Source organism: Lolium rigidum, chromosome 5 (genome assembly GCF_022539505.1).
Source record: "Lolium rigidum isolate FL_2022 chromosome 5, APGP_CSIRO_Lrig_0.1, whole genome shotgun sequence".
Taxonomy (NCBI): Eukaryota; Viridiplantae; Streptophyta; class Magnoliopsida; order Poales; family Poaceae; genus Lolium; species Lolium rigidum.
Window position 1 is genome coordinate 126,742,625 of NC_061512.1, and position 16,685 is coordinate 126,759,309.

At 42.2% G+C, this 16,685-nt stretch overlaps 2 protein-coding genes across 2 annotated transcripts; one reads left to right on the plus strand and one right to left on the minus strand.

Moving 5' to 3' along the window:
• Positions 1 to 2,999: 2,999 nt before the first annotated feature.
• LOC124651356 (uncharacterized protein At2g39795, mitochondrial-like) lies at positions 3,000 to 3,929 on the plus strand. The gene is made up of 3 exons (XM_047190448.1): positions 3,000 to 3,185; positions 3,272 to 3,609; positions 3,702 to 3,929. Exons 1-3 carry the CDS (start codon positions 3,000 to 3,002, stop codon positions 3,859 to 3,861), a joined length of 684 nt encoding a protein of 227 aa, XP_047046404.1. The 3' UTR covers positions 3,862 to 3,929.
• Positions 3,930 to 9,407: 5,478 nt separating this feature from the next.
• On the minus strand, positions 9,408 to 9,902 carry LOC124656381 (cell number regulator 13-like). Its single transcript, XM_047195137.1, has one exon. It carries the CDS (start codon positions 9,900 to 9,902, stop codon positions 9,408 to 9,410), a length of 495 nt encoding a protein of 164 aa, XP_047051093.1.
• Between the last annotated feature and the right edge of the window lie 6,783 nt (positions 9,903 to 16,685).

Below are 16,685 nucleotides of genomic sequence, written 5' to 3' on the forward strand. Positions count from 1 at the left end.
ATATCATGACCTCCTATCAGTGAGCAGGTTAGGTCGAGCTAGCTATATGTCATGACCTCCTATCAGTGAGCAGGTTAGGTCGCGTGCATTGGCCATAACCACGCGATCAGCGGTGCATGTCGTCCTATGTCCTCCTAGAGTCCCAGTCGATCAGTGCATCGCTAGTAGGCTTCCGAATGGAAGCTACTAGTGTGCCTTCCCCTTCCACATCATCAGTCGAGACTCGAGAGGATGCTCATCACCATCGCGTTCTGGTAATGAAAATTTCTATACATGGAATGTGAGCAACTAACTTTTTTCTTTTTAGAGAAAAGGGGCGCATTGGCTCGGTGATCTCACATACCTGCTGAGCACGGGACCACACTGCTAACCTGGTTTATGCCAGAGGTGTATCAACTTGCCGGACGGCTTCTGGCAGGACCTTATCTCCTCACAGCTCTTTTCTTCCGCTCGTCTCTCCTCAGCTTCCAGGAAACAGGACGCCATGACCTCGCCGAAATAACCGCCGTCGCACCCGCCGCGCGCGCCCACACGCATCTCTGGCGACGTCACGGCTCTCCATCTCCGTCGACTCGCTCCGCCGTCCACCCCCGCAATCACGAACTGCTCCACCGTCGCCATGACGGACACGCATCGGAGGAGTCGGGCCACACCGCCGCTGATGCTGGGGCGGCGGAGGAGAGACAGACGTGATGCTGCGACCAGGGACGATGGAGGCCGATGCTCCCAGCGCCGTCGTCGTCTGCTACAAGGAGCGGTGGCTTCTGCGGACTGAGATCCAGTGCCCTGAGGTTCACAGGGCACGACGTGCCCCGAGCCTCCCATCCACCATACATTTGTATTCAACGGCAGCCAAGGCCCAGCAGCCCAGGACATACAAGTCAACCTTCGCCCAGTGCCCAGGCACGCATCGAGCGAGCGGAGCAAGGGCATGGCGGCCAGGCGGAGATCTACCGCTCCAACTCCGGCACGGCTTGCCCCGAGCCCTCCCATCCACCATCCATTCGTATCTAACGGCAACCAAGGCCCAACAGCCCCAAGAGAGCAGGTCGTTCCAGTACTCGGGAGCTTTGACCTAGCCGGTGCAAAATCTTTGACCTTGAGTAGCATAGTGCTGGATATTAAGCTCATTTGTAATAGCCAAGATTTATTTATATAGGTCTTGTGTGACTCTTAAACCTCTTCTTAATTAATGAAAATGGCAAATATTTTTTGCCTTACATCAAAATATAATACTAATTCAATTTTTTCACAATTCATGATCACGTCATTCATCCTTAGAATTAAATACTCCCAGCTTGTAAAGACATGTGGAAGCAATATAATTATTACAACTACTGATCCCTGGAAGAAAAAGTATACTATATGCAATGTAAGACGAACATCACTATACATGGGCTCCTCAGCTAAGACAGTGATTAAGGTCCATATAAAACTGGAGACTGAGACAACGGATTCGCGGAGAAATAGAGGAGACCTCTTGGGCGGCCTCGCCGAGGGGATCTACCTAGCTAACAAGTAACAACGTTATTATTGTTAGACTCGTATGATCATCGAATCAGACAAGCGCGTCCAGCTTGGTACCTACGTACAATACGGGCTTATCTATGCTCCACGTAAAGAAAAAAAAGGAATGCCATATAATTAAATGGTTTTCATACATTTCTCATATGTTGCTGAGAAACAACTATTCTAAGTTAGTGTTAAGAACCGTTTCAGCTGAATACTGAGATACGTGTAGGTTCCGAAGGATACAAGAATGTCAGACCGCAATCGTGTTTGTCGAGAGCTATATATTCCTAAATCTGCTCGATCAATAATTAAAACTGAAGCACTATTTCACATCCACCACCAATTACAATCATGTACTGTGTTTAGATAGAATTGTGAGATGGAAAAAATTTCACCCCTTCAAATAAATAATGTCTATGTGATTTTACTGATAGAGAAACTGGTGAACATCTTGCCAAATTAGTTACAATATATACCAGGAAGAAGAGTGTGGAATGTTAAAAATAAGGAGATTAATTCGATTTAGAAGTTTGGGGGATAAATGTTCATAGCTCGCCACCTTCTCGAGAAAGAAAAAAAAACAGAAAACCAGATTCAGGGTTCAAATTATAGTCTCGCAGAAAAAGCACAAAAAAATTATAGTCCTGAAAAGAAGGTTCAAGTTGTAGCCGCAAAAGAAGAGCACATTATATATAGCCGCAAATTAACTTCAGTTATAGACTAGATATGCTTGTAAGTTTTTAACTATCCTTTTATTTGGAATTGAATCAATATTTGTTTGTTTTTTGATAAGGAAGAATCACCATTTGTTTAGCATCCAGATTAAATTAAAGTAAAGAGAGGGAGTGCTTTTGGATGCGTCGGAACGGACGACAATTCTCATGTTTCCAGCTCCCCAAGCTCAGGTGCATTCTCCCCTATATACCAGAATACCACCCAGTGATCCATGCAGTGCATACCTCTCCTAATCTCAGGTTTTAGTCGCGCACACGGTGACAGTAGTATGGACGAGGACCTAGAGCGAGCCATAGCCCAGCTATCCAAGGCCACCACGGCGCTCGCCGACTACCTTGCCGAGCCTTCCACGTCGCTCCGCAGCGCGCTTATCCTGCTACCGACCCTCATCATGTTCTTCGTGGCTCTGCACGCCGTGTGCAGAAGGGTCATGGCGATCAACGACAACGACGCGGCGCGTCCTCGCCCTGGCGGCGCCGCTAGGCTGGAGCAGCTCCTCATCCTCGCCGCCACCATCGCGACTATCCTCTCGCAGCTTGTATGTGCTTTCCTGCATAAAAATAACGGAGACGGGTTGCAGATAGGCCCGGTAAATCCACCATTACTCACCGCTCAGCCCACAGCACAAATTGTAAGGCCCAGCACTCCCTGGGGGCTCTCACAGACAAGCCCAGCACGGCAGCCGCCGCCCGTCGCCGGAAATTCCCCACCGGATCTTCAACCGCCGCGGCGGAAGCAGAAACCTCGACCACATGGCGCGCGCCCTCCTCCGCCGCGCGCTCTCCCTCGCCCCCGCGGCACCGACGGGTCTTTCAGCCATCTCCTCCTCCACCACCACCGCCGCCGTCGCGCCCCTGCGCTCCCCATTCGACGACCGCCTCCTCCGCCTCCTGCGCTCCGAGATCTCCTACATCTCCGACCGCCGCCCGCCCTACCGGGTACCACCCCCTCCCCTCTCTCGTTCAACCGTCCAATCTACTGCGCGTGATGATCCTCATCTCATTCCCCCGCCGTCCTCTCGCAGCCGCCGACCAGCTTCAAGTCGTTCGCCGTGGAGGACCGACCGGGGGAGCAGTGGGTGCGCCTGCGCGCCGCCCACGGCCCGACCGAGCAGATCAAGATCGACGCCACGCTGTTCGACGGCGCCGCGGAGCCGGGCCCGGACGCGTCCCTCTTCCACCGGGTCGAGGCGCTCGAGCGGGGCCCGCGCCTCCACCTCAGCCTCATCGTCGAGGTCGCCCGGGCCGACCGCGTCCTGGGGTTCATCTGCTCCGCCTGGCCCGACGACCTCACCATCCGCCACGTGCTCACCCTAAGAGGAGCCGGCGCCGCTGCAAGTGACCGCAGTGGGCGTGACTTCGCGTACGGACCAGTTTCTAAGTGTTTTCTGGCCTTGTTGCTTTGGTTGGTTCCTGTGGTATCTGAATTTGGTGTGCTGTGGCTTCGAGGTGCAGGAAGCTGGAGCCTGCGGAGAGGGAGGCGGTGAAGGAGTTCCTGCAGGAGAGGGAGGTGGACGCCGAGCTCGCCGAGTTCCTGCACGACTACGTGGCCAACAAGGAGAAGATGGAGATGCTCCGGTGGTTGAAGACGGTCGAATCGTTCGTCGAGAAGTAAACTATGGGGCTGCAGGCATGATGGTAGCAGGTGAGATGGCCGCACGCACTCGTGCATATATTCAGAGATAAATGTCGGTCTTAAAACAAAATGAGCTTCAGACTTCAGATATTGCTGGTAAGACAGCTACGAATAGACATACTTTCTCGTGGTAAGAAAAACCTGATCATGATCTATTATAATTCATGAGTAGTGGTAAGAAATAAGCCATGAACATTTAGTGATGAGAAAGCAAAATGCCATCTTCAGCAGTTATTTTCTAAACAGAGTTAGTCTTGGGGCCGTCTGTGGTAAGGTTCACAGGTAGTCTGCAGATAGAACTCGGTGACTTAATCTGTGTTTGGCAGTCACCAGTTCCATTAGTGTCAAAGGAGTGTTCTAGATTCGTGAGGTTATACACCTGAGTGAAATATTTATATTGGAAACCATGAACATTGCCTTGACTTCCCATTCCATCTAGTCAGATGATCCTACACGAGAGTTACAAGCTCAAAGCTGATTTTAACTCTTGTTTTACACGATTCAGCTACAGTCAGTTCTTGACTCTTAAATCAGCATTACCTTTTATTTTGCAGCACTTCTAGTGTAGATTGTACTTTCTGAAATGGCCATCTGCAGCCTTACATTCAAATGGTGTCCAGCCTTTACGTATGGCTTACTTATACATAATGTTATACATCCAAGGTTAACATGGTTAATTTCCGGTTAAGGCAACTAGGTAGGTTACAATGACATCATGCACGTATTCCAATGTTCTTTTTTGAAAATATTCATCACTAGAACAAGAAATTGGGGTATATTTATGGGGCAGCTTAACTTCCATTCATAACTAGTTATTGTTTGCTTTATTTAGTCTTATTCATCTCTTTATCGATGCCCTAAATTTGTGAACCTCTCTTTGCAATTGTAGGGCTGCACTGCTGGTTTAAGCATGGTTTGTGTTACATCATGTTACCCATGGCACTGATAATGAATCGGTTCCAACAAAAGATGCCTAGAGATGTCCTCCTGAAAGCCTTGTTATTTATCCATCTCTTTCCTCTTTTACGAATACCTACTTGTTTCTGAAGAAAGTAGGTTCATTTTAACCATTGGGTTATGGCTAGTCAAAATCATTGTTTGATTTGGGAAGTCACCGAGTTACCCTATCGGACTATGTGTAGTTTCTTTATGTAATATATACACTAATACAGACTAATCGGATTGGTTAGCCCACTGAAATTACATGTTTCTTCTCCTTTTTGCAATATAAAATTGGTTTATTTTGAGTCGTTAGTCGTTTTGTGATTTGCAATGTTCTCAGTGTTGGTACTCAATCTGATAAGGGTTTGCCCTAAGTTTGTTCAACAAAAGCGTCCGGAAAGGGCGTCCTGATTCTGCTTGTACCATATATATTCTTGTAGTTGGATCGGAGTGGATATTGATGGGTTGCTGATTGAATGCGGATATACCATACCAAATTGATTGATCGAATTGAAATGAGACAGACTTGGGAAAAAAAACAAAATAATTAGACAAATACTCAGATAGGAAGTCAACTATAATTCTAGCATACGGTATTTCGACTTTCAACCTTGCTCAACCTTGCTGCCGTCAGTAGATTAAGAGAATAAAGACATAACTTAAGCTAAAAGCCAAGCATGGCGAGATGGTGTAAATATAACCTAAATAATCAAGCCATGAGTCTACCGGAGCTAAATATTTAGAGCTAGACATGCTTGCCAAATGCATTTGTAACTCAATATTGACTAACTCTGTGAGATTCATCTTAGCTTTTGACTTTCAACCTTGCAATAGTTGTGAAGGATTTTACTTTTCAACCTTGCAGGAGTAAATTAGTTATGAATATAAACACATAATTTAGGCTAAAACCCAATGACGAGATGTATAAATATAAACCAAATAATTCAACCATCAGTCTAGGTGGTACAAATTTAGAGCTAGACATGCTCAACAAATGAACTTGGTAACTCCAGCTCTCTGGTATTGACCTTGGCTGTTTACTTGAAAATGAAATTATCCCATTCAAGATATTGGGATAATCCTAATTAATTTTCACATCATCCCCATCCTTATGATATTTGTATACCATATCCTATATTGTTTCTGGTGCCCCACTTCAGAATCAGGTAACCTTATCTGCCGGATTTTAAAAATTGGATATGGGTAGCTTAAAATAGGTTCGGATTAGAATTCGGCATGGAATTTATCATGTCCATTTACACCCCTAGAAGTACTGTAGTAATAGTCCCAAACAATAAACTAGCATTGTATGTCATACTTCGAAAAAAATCCAACGCATTACAATCCTCAGAAATTGTTATGAAAAAATCTCTCTTTGATTAAGGAATATCAGAAGTCGCGAAATTGGAAAAGAAGAAATAGATGGGCACATCCTCTTGAATACCGCGGAATTGGAAAAGTACATAAATTTGGATAAAATATATAAGAAACATCAGACAAATAAACAAAGTCAATCAAAATATTTGAGTAAGTGAAAACTTTCCTGCAATTGTGAGTGCAAGGGAATCCTTTGGAAAGTTCGTATGGATTAAGATATTGTGTTCAAACGACAAATGTAGAAAAATTACTACGACACGATATCCTGAAAAATCCATGTATATAGTAAGGACCAACGAGAGTAGAGACGGAAACCAAGGACAAACTGATAGGTTATTTTTATTGTAGTAAAGGACAAACTGCGGTTAACGCTCTATACAATCTAGAATTATGTATTTAGCTATAAAAAAATTTGATAGTCCCGGACTCTGCAAATCGTCTCTTAAGTTATTTTCTTGACACGTATTGTCTATTTTTTTTGTAGATATTAAAAATGCTATAAGAAATATAGATAAAAACATTATGCAATGGGACATAAAATAATTTGTAGAGTAATGTGATAATATAGGTAATTGGATTTAGAGTGAAAACCATTACAATTGGAGATATCAAAATAACCAAGACAACACACATTTTTTCCAAAAAAAACCAATTTCAATTTAACACCCTGATATGTATTTGTAAGGATAAATATTAGAGTGATATAGCAAATATGTACATGTTTAGGGAGTGAATTTATAATATTTATACCAAAAATGGTATTACAAAATATATATACAAAACAATATATTAGCATAACATTTACAATAAAATGTATGGTGTATCATGAAAAATAAAAAAGTTTATTATAAACATTTCAAGTCCTTTTATATAAATGCAATTGGTCATATTTTTAATTCATATTATCAAATTAACTATATATTATCTAAATTGCCTTCCGAGCGGACAATTATGAAAAAGTGTATGATATAGGTAAATATTTAGCTACTGAGCTTGTGCTCGTTTGAGTCACCCTTTGATTTGTTAACTTGGCAAGCAACACTGTCTACCGATGGTTTAATTTTTTTGTATAATACATATTAATATGATTTGTTACTCCATTGAACAACACATATCTTGTCGCCTTCCAAAATAAATAAATAAATTTTATTTTTTAGTTGTTGTGTCATTTTGTGATTAGCGATGTTGTCGGTGGCTGATCAGGTTTAGCCCTAAGCTAGGGTAGCAAGGGCACCTCATCTATAGAGTACCCCAAACATCCGAATGTAAAGAACTACGCATATCCAATTAGTACGATACTATGCCCAAGCAATCCAGTAGCAATGTATATCTACTAGCTAAGTATTTATGCGTTAATAGGGATTAACGGAATAACATATTAAGCTAAAACTAACAATGCATGCAAGTATGTGGATTATGACTATATGTTTATTACAATACACATAACACTCATTCGTTTTATCATCTCCTACGATCGTGTACAATTTTTATGTTTGTTATCCTGATGATCGAGTCTCAATCTCTTACTTTTTCATAGAGATCGCCACGTAAATACTTACGTGTGGCATCATGTAGTCCGCTTTCGTTCACTAACTAGTTGGAGACTTAAGGGCTTAAGGCAAAAAAAAAAGTCACAATTGCGTAAATTCAGAAATATATTTTAGTTGGGTCTTGATTAAATTATTTCAAATTCTTTTAGTTAATTTAATTTCCTGGAGTGGTGTGTTATAAATCTCATAATTTTTTTATTGGATTTTGTTGTGGGGATATTTTTCTTTGCTTCTTTATGTTTTAATTTTCCAATAAATTATGTGAACTTCCTAGGATTTTCCGGAGTTCTTTCGGTTTATTCCTTTTTGTATCTGTCTTTCGGTTTATTCCTTGAAATAAGAAAAAATGCTAAACACGCCAAATCGGGGCAACCCTTTGTCATATTCTTCCCATTTTTTCTTCCATCTCCCTTATGGGCTGCCCATTGTTCTTCCCTTCTCTTTCCTGTTTCTAGTCATTTCGTGACAGATTGTCTATTGGCCCAATAATGACCGGTACTAGTACAAACCTCTTCCATATTTCACTCTTTGTCCTTCTCTTCGCTCTGCCTGATTAAATCCAACTACACATCTAAGATCCACTGGGCCATGTCGGTGTACCCCATTAGAGCCTATTTGGTTCAAATGATTTGCATAGGAATGTTGGAGGATTGCTTATAATGTTTTCCTATGATGTTTGTTTGATTTGTTGGATTGAGTCCCATGTTATTTTTTTAAAGAATTATGTGTACTATTTCATAGTAAATCTAACATCCAGTCATACCTCGTTTTCAGAATTTTTTGTTTATTTCCTACGATGAAATTCAACAAATTATTGTGCATATAAAATCATGTAGTATTAGAGTGATATGCATGAAATTACAATCGCATGTTTTTCCTATTCATAAGTTTTGTAATACTGCAAAACAAAGAGGCACCCAGTCTTCAATTATTGTACTCTTAGACTTTGCACTACCAGTCTACGATCCTACGTTCTAGAGAGAATGTGAAAGTGAGGTGTGAAACAAGATACCTCTAGCACCCCTTTAATAGTAACTATAACGTGTGAATACATAAATCTTATTAGCGGGGTTAGTTTTGGGTGAACCGGATTGGTATTAAGCGAGTATGAGATAAGTCAAGCTTCTGCTACATTCCAAATGAACACACATTTCAGTCATGTTACACAAGTACTAGGGAGCTTAAATTCCAAAAAAAAAAAAAAAAAAAAAATCCATGCACTTGTCAAGAAGCGAGTTCTAGCAACTAACAATAGAAGAAGAGATGATTGAAGGCAAAACATTTGCTGACACTTAATATAATCTAGAATTGTTTGTGTAGTTACACCTAAAATTGATATTTTGTGGAATCTACAACTTGTATTATGTAAAAAAAACTGAACATGCTATACGAAAAGGAAATAAAATAATATATACAGAAATGTTATAATATAGTTTTTCTTAAATTTGTAGTGCGATCGGTAGCAATGAGATATTTGTATACTAGTAAGTATATTCACTACAGGGAGGGACGACTCGCTGTTATACCATCATGCTGTGTATAACCTCCACGAGTAAATTTGTAGTGCAATCGGTAGCAGGTCAACTTTAAAAGTCAGCGGCTGTAAGAAAGAAGAAATACTCCTATTCTCCAAATTTCCCTACTGCTCATTGATTGCTAGCTGCAAACGAGGCTGAGCGCCCTCTCGGGGTTGGCTACGACGTCTTCCACCTCCGGAGCGGGAGTGGCCTCAGATGAGAGTAGCAATGCAGGGGAGGTTGGCCCTGGCGATGGTAAAACGCTTGCGCTTGAGTGATCTGAGAGCTGGCGCTGGAGGTGGCACATTCGGTCGAGGCGGCGGGTTATGGCGATGTGGCTGACCACGGGGAAGACGATGAGGTAGGCGTCGATCCTGCCCTCGACGTCCCGGAACCTCTGGGCCTGCCTGCCGGCCATGACGAACCGGTACCCGGCGCTCCTCGCCTGGCAGGACAGCACCAGCCCGTGCGCCTCCCGGAGCGCGTCGTCTAGCCCGGACAGCGGCAGCGCCAGCTCCGGGTCCTGGAGCTCGCGCAGGTGCGGCAGCAGGTCGGCGATCATGGAGACGCGGCGCACGAGCCGCTCGCACTTCTTCTTGTTCCTGTGAGCAGTCTCCGCCGCCTGTATGATCATGGAGATGAGCCCGCCGGCGTCCACCCCGACCATCTGCGCCACCGTCGCCGCCTGACCCAGCCCGGCCCACATCGCCATCACAGCTGCGGCTGGCTAGAAAGGTACCTGTCACGTACAGAAAAAAGTCAAGAGCCAGCGGAAGCAAAAAACTTATTAAGAAGAAGAATCATGCACAAAAGACCTGGCGCCGCGAAACAGTGATGAGAAGAACAAGCGCTGCTGTGTTGGTGCTCCAACGAGACTGGCGCCCGTATATTTATAGAGAACTGGTACGTGTCCCTGCTTGTTCTTGTCAGATCTCATCTCTCCGTGATTCTCTGTCCACCCAACTAGATGAAAGAACAACAAAGGATGCGATCGAGGAGATAGGAAATAAAGGAGAAGAGAGAATGTGTGTCTAGAGACGCGGCAATGTGGGAAACTGTGGCGGCAAAAGCCACACCCAGAAAATAGAGAAGAATAGCCCGGAAATGCACCAGAGATCCTGAGAAAGGTAAAAGTAACAGCAGCGAAAGAGGATGAAATAGAGTAATAGACCAAGCATCAAGCAACGACCAACGCTCAGCGGTAGAAGGAAAAACTACCCCCGAGTTGAGTAGAATAGTGGTAGAAGGTTTTCACCCGTTCGAGATCCAACTCTCAGCGGGTTTCCTTCTACTGCTCCAATTCGCTATCTTCTCTTTTCCTTTCTACCTGTAATTGCTGTTGTAAAAAAGACCTTGTTGTTTCTGTTGAGCAATTAATGAAACAGGGGTTATAGCCCGGTTGGAAAAAAAAGGATCAAGCAACGACAAAGACCTTTTAGTCTTATCGCTAACAAAAGCATCCGATCATGCATCTGTTCCCTAATGGGAACGGCGTGAATAATTAATCTTTGGAGCAGAGAGTTATATACAACTGAAGTGAGACAAGTCGTTCCTTTATTCGAAATAATAATAACACTAGAGAATCCATCTGCGTCCTTGTCCTCAACCCCGCAATCAAAGACTAATCTGCGCTTGCCTCTCTTTAATTTTTATTCGAAACATGCTACACTCCTCTTTCCATTACTTGCGTAACGAAAACACATAGTCTTCAACCAAATAAACAAAAGAAAACACGGAAATGGATCAAGAATAATCTTCGCTTTGTCTAACTAATCATGATGGATCTTTGCAACAGGAGGAATAAAGATAACCTAATAAGGCACGGTGGGAAGCGGCACAACTTTTTTTTAAAGTCCATCACGCATCTTCAGACTCTTCCCCTTCCTCGCTTTCTCTCCTGCCATGCCGCTGCTTTTTTACCACTTACTCACCAATATCCCTCTTGTGCGATGGAAAAATATTCTGCATGTGAATGATTTAGCAGAGGTTCTCTAAATATTGAATTCAGACGGATCAAATAAGTGAACAAATGGTTACACACACTTCAACAACGGTTGATGATGGTACAACTATCTTCGATTCTTTTGTTTGGAACTTATTAACCTCGTAATAATTTACGTTCAAATTTATATATGCAGAACTTATGAATGGGCATACTAGGTTTCTCCATAAGTATCTTCGGAAGGTAAAAGTGGCATTGAAGATTAACATCTTTATTTACTTATTTACAAATCTCAGTTATTTTCTAGACTCATAAATGTACTTAAACTTACATGCATGCTACTTGAAAGAATGCATATAAATTAATAGACTTTACATTAAGTGGTATAAATTAATTGTGCAGAGTAATGATATGGTTTAGTACTTAGGTTTCTAGTGAATCCTCAATACTTTTTAGAAAGTATAGTTTCACCTTAGCACTAGAAAATGTACTTGTAGTGATATGAAATTACTATATTAAAGTATGTATACGTTCCTAATTATGTTAGTAATACATAAAAATAAATATTGAAAATATTACTCCCTCCGGTTCATATTAATGGACACAACTTTGTGTAGATTTGCATGCATCTAGTCTAAACACTTAACTAGATACATACGAATCTAGACAAAGTTGAGTCCATTAATATGGACCGGAGGGAGTATATCAAATGATGCATCAAGAAACAATAACACAACTTTAATAGAAGGATAAGGTGAAAGAACATCTCTCATATTATGTTTTGAGTGTTTGATGTCAATGTACGTGATATACTAATGTTTGGTTAAGTGGTACAGGGATTATATAGATACATTTGTATGTGTGTTGGATGTGGTCAGTGCTGTCAAAGAGAATCAGAAAAAGTTCATCAGGCCGGATAATCCGGGCCGGATATTTCCAAAATATCCGGCCCCCAGAATTTCGGCTAAGGACTTGAGGGAAATCAGCTCAGTATAGGGGCCGGACATTTGCCCGGATATTGTCCTGGTTTTGTCCCAGGGCCGGATTATCCGGGCCGGACATTTCAAGAATATCCGGCCCCCTCGAAAACGGCTAAGGACCTGAAGAAAAGTGGCTCTGGTATGGGGCCGGACATTTGACCGGACATTGTCCTGGTTTTGTACCAGGAGGCCGGATTATCCGGGGGGGGCGGATTATCCGGCCCTAACTTAGGCCGGATTATCCGGCCCCCCGGAAGGCTCAACGGTTGGATTTTGGGGAGGGGTATTTATACCCCTCTTCTTCTTCCTTACCCCTTTGCTCAATCATTGCACAAGAAATCTGCCAAGCTTCACCACCATTAGAGCCACCTCAAGAAACACAAGATTTGCAAGATCTCCTTCCTCCCCCAACCAAAGCTCTTGATCTTTGGAGATTCGAAGGAGAAGCCACCGATCTACATCCTCACCGAAGCGTTTTTCATTTCCCCTCATTTGTTTGAGGGATCTCATGCTAGTGTTCCTATTTGGTTCCCTAGTTGATTTGTGTTGATGTGTTGTTGTTGATTGTTGTATTGTTACAGATTTGGGAGCCTCCAATTCGGTTGTGGATGTGTGCCCCAAGAACCTTGTAAAGGCCCGGTTTCCGCCTCGAGGAAATCCCTTAGTGGAAGTGGGCTAGGCCTTCGTGGCGTTGCTCACAGGAGATCTGAGTGAAGCCTTCGTGGTTGTTGGTTTGGCTTGCGTAGCAACCACACTCCTCCAAACGTAGACGTACTGATACGTCTCCAACGTATCGATAATTTCTTATGTTCCATGCTACTTTATTGATGATACCTACATGTTTTATGCACATTATATGTCGTATTTACGCATTTTCTGGAACTAACCTATTAACAAGATGCCGAAGAGCCAATTCTTTGTTTTCTGCTGTTTTTGGTTTCAGAAATCCTAGTAAGGAAATATTCTCGGAATTGGACGAAATCACCGCCCGGGGTCCTATTTTTGCACGGAGCTTCCGGAAGACCGAAGAGATAACGAAGTGGGGCGACGAGGCGCCGCCACCATAGGGCCGCGCGGCCGGAGGGGGCCCGCGCCGCCCTATGGTGTGGGCCCTCGTCGGCCCCCACGACCTACCCTTTCGCCTACTTATAGCCTCCGTCGCGAAACCCCCGATGCGAGAGCCACGATACGGAAAAGCTTCCGGAGACGCCGCCGCCGCGAATCCCATCTCGGGGGATTCAGGAGATCGCCTCCGGCACCCTGCCGGAGAGGGGATTCATCTCCCGGAGGACTCTTCATCGCCATGATCGCCTCCGGAGTGATGAGTGAGTAGTTCACCCCTGGACTATGGGTCCATAGCGGTAGCTAGATGGTCGTCTTCTCCTAATTGTGCTTCATTGTTGGATCTTGTGAGCTGCCTAACATGATCAAGATCATCTATCCGTAATTCTATATGTTGTGTTTGTCGGGATCCGATGGATAGAGAATACTATGTTATGGTGATTATCAATCTATTGTTTATGTGTTGTTTATGATCTTGCATGCTCTCCGTTATTAGTAGAGGCTCTGGCCAAGTTTTTACTCTTAACTCCAAGAGGGAGTATTTATGCTCGATAGTGGGTTCATGCCTTCATTGACACCGGGACGGTGACGAGAAAGTTCTAAGGTTGTGATGTGCTCGTTGCCACTAGGGATAAAACATTGATTCTATGTCTAAGGATGTAGTTGTCGATTACATTACGCACCATACTTAATGCAATTGTCTGTTGCTTAGCAACTTAATACTGAATGGGGTTCGGATGATAACCTGAAGGTGGACTTTTTAGGCATAGATGCGGTTGGATGGCGGTCTATGTACTTTGTCGTAATGCCCAATTAAATCTCACTATATTTATCATGCCATGTATGTGCATCGCGGTGCCCTCTCTATTTGTCAATTGCCCGACTGTAATTTGTTCACCCAACATGCTTTTATCTTATGGGAGAGACACCTCTAGTGAACTGTGGACCCCGGTCCTATTCTTTACATAGCATACAATCTACTGCAATTGTTCTTTACTTTTTTCTTGCAAACAATCATCTTCCACTCGATACGCTTAATCCTTTGTTACAGCAAGCCGGTGAGATTGATAACCTCACTTGTTTCGTTGGGGCAAAGTACTTTGGTTTTGTTGTGCAGATTCCACGTTGGCGCCGGAATCCCTGTTGTTGCGCCGCATCACATTTCGCCACCATCAACCTTCAACGTGCTTCTTGGCTCCTCCTGGTTCGATTAAACCTTGGTTTCTTTCTGAGGGAAAACTTGCCACTGTGCGCATCATACCTTCCTCTTGGGGTTCCCAACGGACGTGTACATCTACGCGCATCAAGCCTCGTTTTACGGCGCCGTTGCTCGGGGAGATCAAGACACGCTGCAAGGGGAGTCTCCACTTCTCAATCTCTTTACTTTGTTTTTGTCTTGCTTTATTTTATTTACTACTTTGTTTGCTGCACCTAAACAAAACACAAAAAAATTAGTTGCTAGTTTTACTTTATTTACTGTCTTGCTCACTATATCGAAAACACAAAAAAATTAGTGACTTGCATTTACTTTATCTAGTTTGTTTTATTTACCGTTACTAAAATGAATACCCCTGAAAATACTAAGTTGTGTGACTTCACAAATGCAAATAATAATGATTTCCTATGCACACCTATTGCTCCACCTGCTACTACGGCGAGAATTCTTTGAAATTAAACCCGCTTTACTCGAACTTGGTCATGAGAGATCAATTTTACGGTGCTAGTTACGATGATGCTGCTGCCCATCTTAATAATTTTGTTGAACTTTGTGAAATGCAAAAGTATAAGGATGTAGATGGTGATATTATTAAATTGAAAGTGTTTCCTTTCTCATTAAGAGGAAGAGCTAAAGATTGGTTGCTATCTTTGCCTAAGAATAGTATTGATTCATGGACTAAATGTAAGGATGATTTTATTGGTAGATATTATCCTCCCGCTAAAATTATATCTTTGAGAAGTAGCATAATGAATTTTAAGCAATTAGATACTGAACATGTTGCTCAAGCATGGGAGAGAATGAAAACTTTGGTAAAGAATTGCCCAACCCATGGACTGACTACTTGGATGATCATCCAAACCTTCTATGCAGGACTAAATTTTTCTTCGCGGAATTTATTGGATTCAGCTGCTGGAGGTACCTTTATGTCCATCACTTTGGGGGCAGCTACAAAGCTTCTTGATGATATGATGATAAATTACTCTGAATGGCACACGGAAAGAGCTCCACAAGGTAAGAAGGTAAATTCTGTTGAAGAAACCTCTTCCTTGAGTGATAAGATTGATGCGATTATGTCTATGCTTGTGAATGGTAGATCTAATGTTGATCCAAATAATGTTCCTTTAGCTTCATTGGTTGCTCAAGAAGAAAATGTTGATGTGAATTTCATTAAAAACAATAATTTCAACAACAATGCTTATAGGAACAACTCTGGTAATAACTATAGGCCATATCCTTTTGCTAATGGTAATGGTTATGGTAATTCTTATGGGAATTCTTACAACAATAATAGGAGTGTACCCTCTGGTCTTGAAGCCATGCTTAAAGAATTTATTAGTACACAAACTGCTTTTAACAAATCTGTTGAGGAAAAGCTTGATAAAATTGATACTATTGCTTCTAGAGTTGATAGACTTGCCTCCGATGTTAATCTTTTAAAATTGAAAGTTATGCCTAATAATGATATTGATAATAAGATTACTACTACAGCAAATGCCATCCAAGTTAGAATTAATGAGAATATAAGATTAATGGCTGAATTGCGTGCTAGGTGGGATAGAGAAGAAAATGAAAAACTAGCTAAAGAGAATAATGTAGCTAAAGTTTGGACTATTACCACCATTAGTAATGATAATGATTCACATGTTGCTGCACCTCCTACTATCAATGGTAAAATAATTGGTGTTGGCAATGTTTCTACTCCTAGTGCAAAGCGAACAAAACTGCCTGAAATTTCTAAAACTCTTTGAAACTACTTGTGATAAAACTGCTGAAATTTTTTCCAACCTTGGGAACAATAATCCCATTGCTATAGCTCATAATGATTTAGATTTTGATGATTGCCACATCTCTGAAGTTATAAAGTTCTTACAAAAACTTGCTAAAAGTCCTAATGCTAGTGCTATAAATTTAGCCTTTACAAAACATATTACAAATGCTCTCATAAAAGCTAGAGAAGAGAAACTAAAACTTGAAACTTCTATTCCTAGAAAGTTAGAAGATGGTTGGGAGCCCATCATTAAAATGAAATTCAATGACTTTGAATGTAATGCTTTATGTGATCTTGGTGCAAGTATTTACGTTATGCCTAAAAAGATTTATGATATGCTTGACTTGCCACCATTGAAGAATTGTTATTTGGATGTTAATCTTGCCGATAATGTTAAAAAGAAACCTTTGGGGAGGATTGATAATGTGCGCATTACGGTTAACAAT

Coding starts and splice junctions, on each gene's coding strand:
- LOC124651356 (XM_047190448.1), top strand. CDS start 3,000: ATGGCGCGCGCCCTCCTCCGCCGCGCGCTCTCCCTCGCCCCCGCGGCA. Junction 3,186..3,271: donor ACCGCCGCCCGCCCTACCGG/GTACCACCCCCT, acceptor GTCCTCTCGCAG/CCGCCGACCAGCTTCAAGTC. Junction 3,610..3,701: donor CGCAGTGGGCGTGACTTCGC/GTACGGACCAGT, acceptor TTCGAGGTGCAG/GAAGCTGGAGCCTGCGGAGA.
- LOC124656381 (XM_047195137.1), bottom strand. CDS start 9,902: ATGATCATACAGGCGGCGGAGACTGCTCACAGGAACAAGAAGAAGTGC.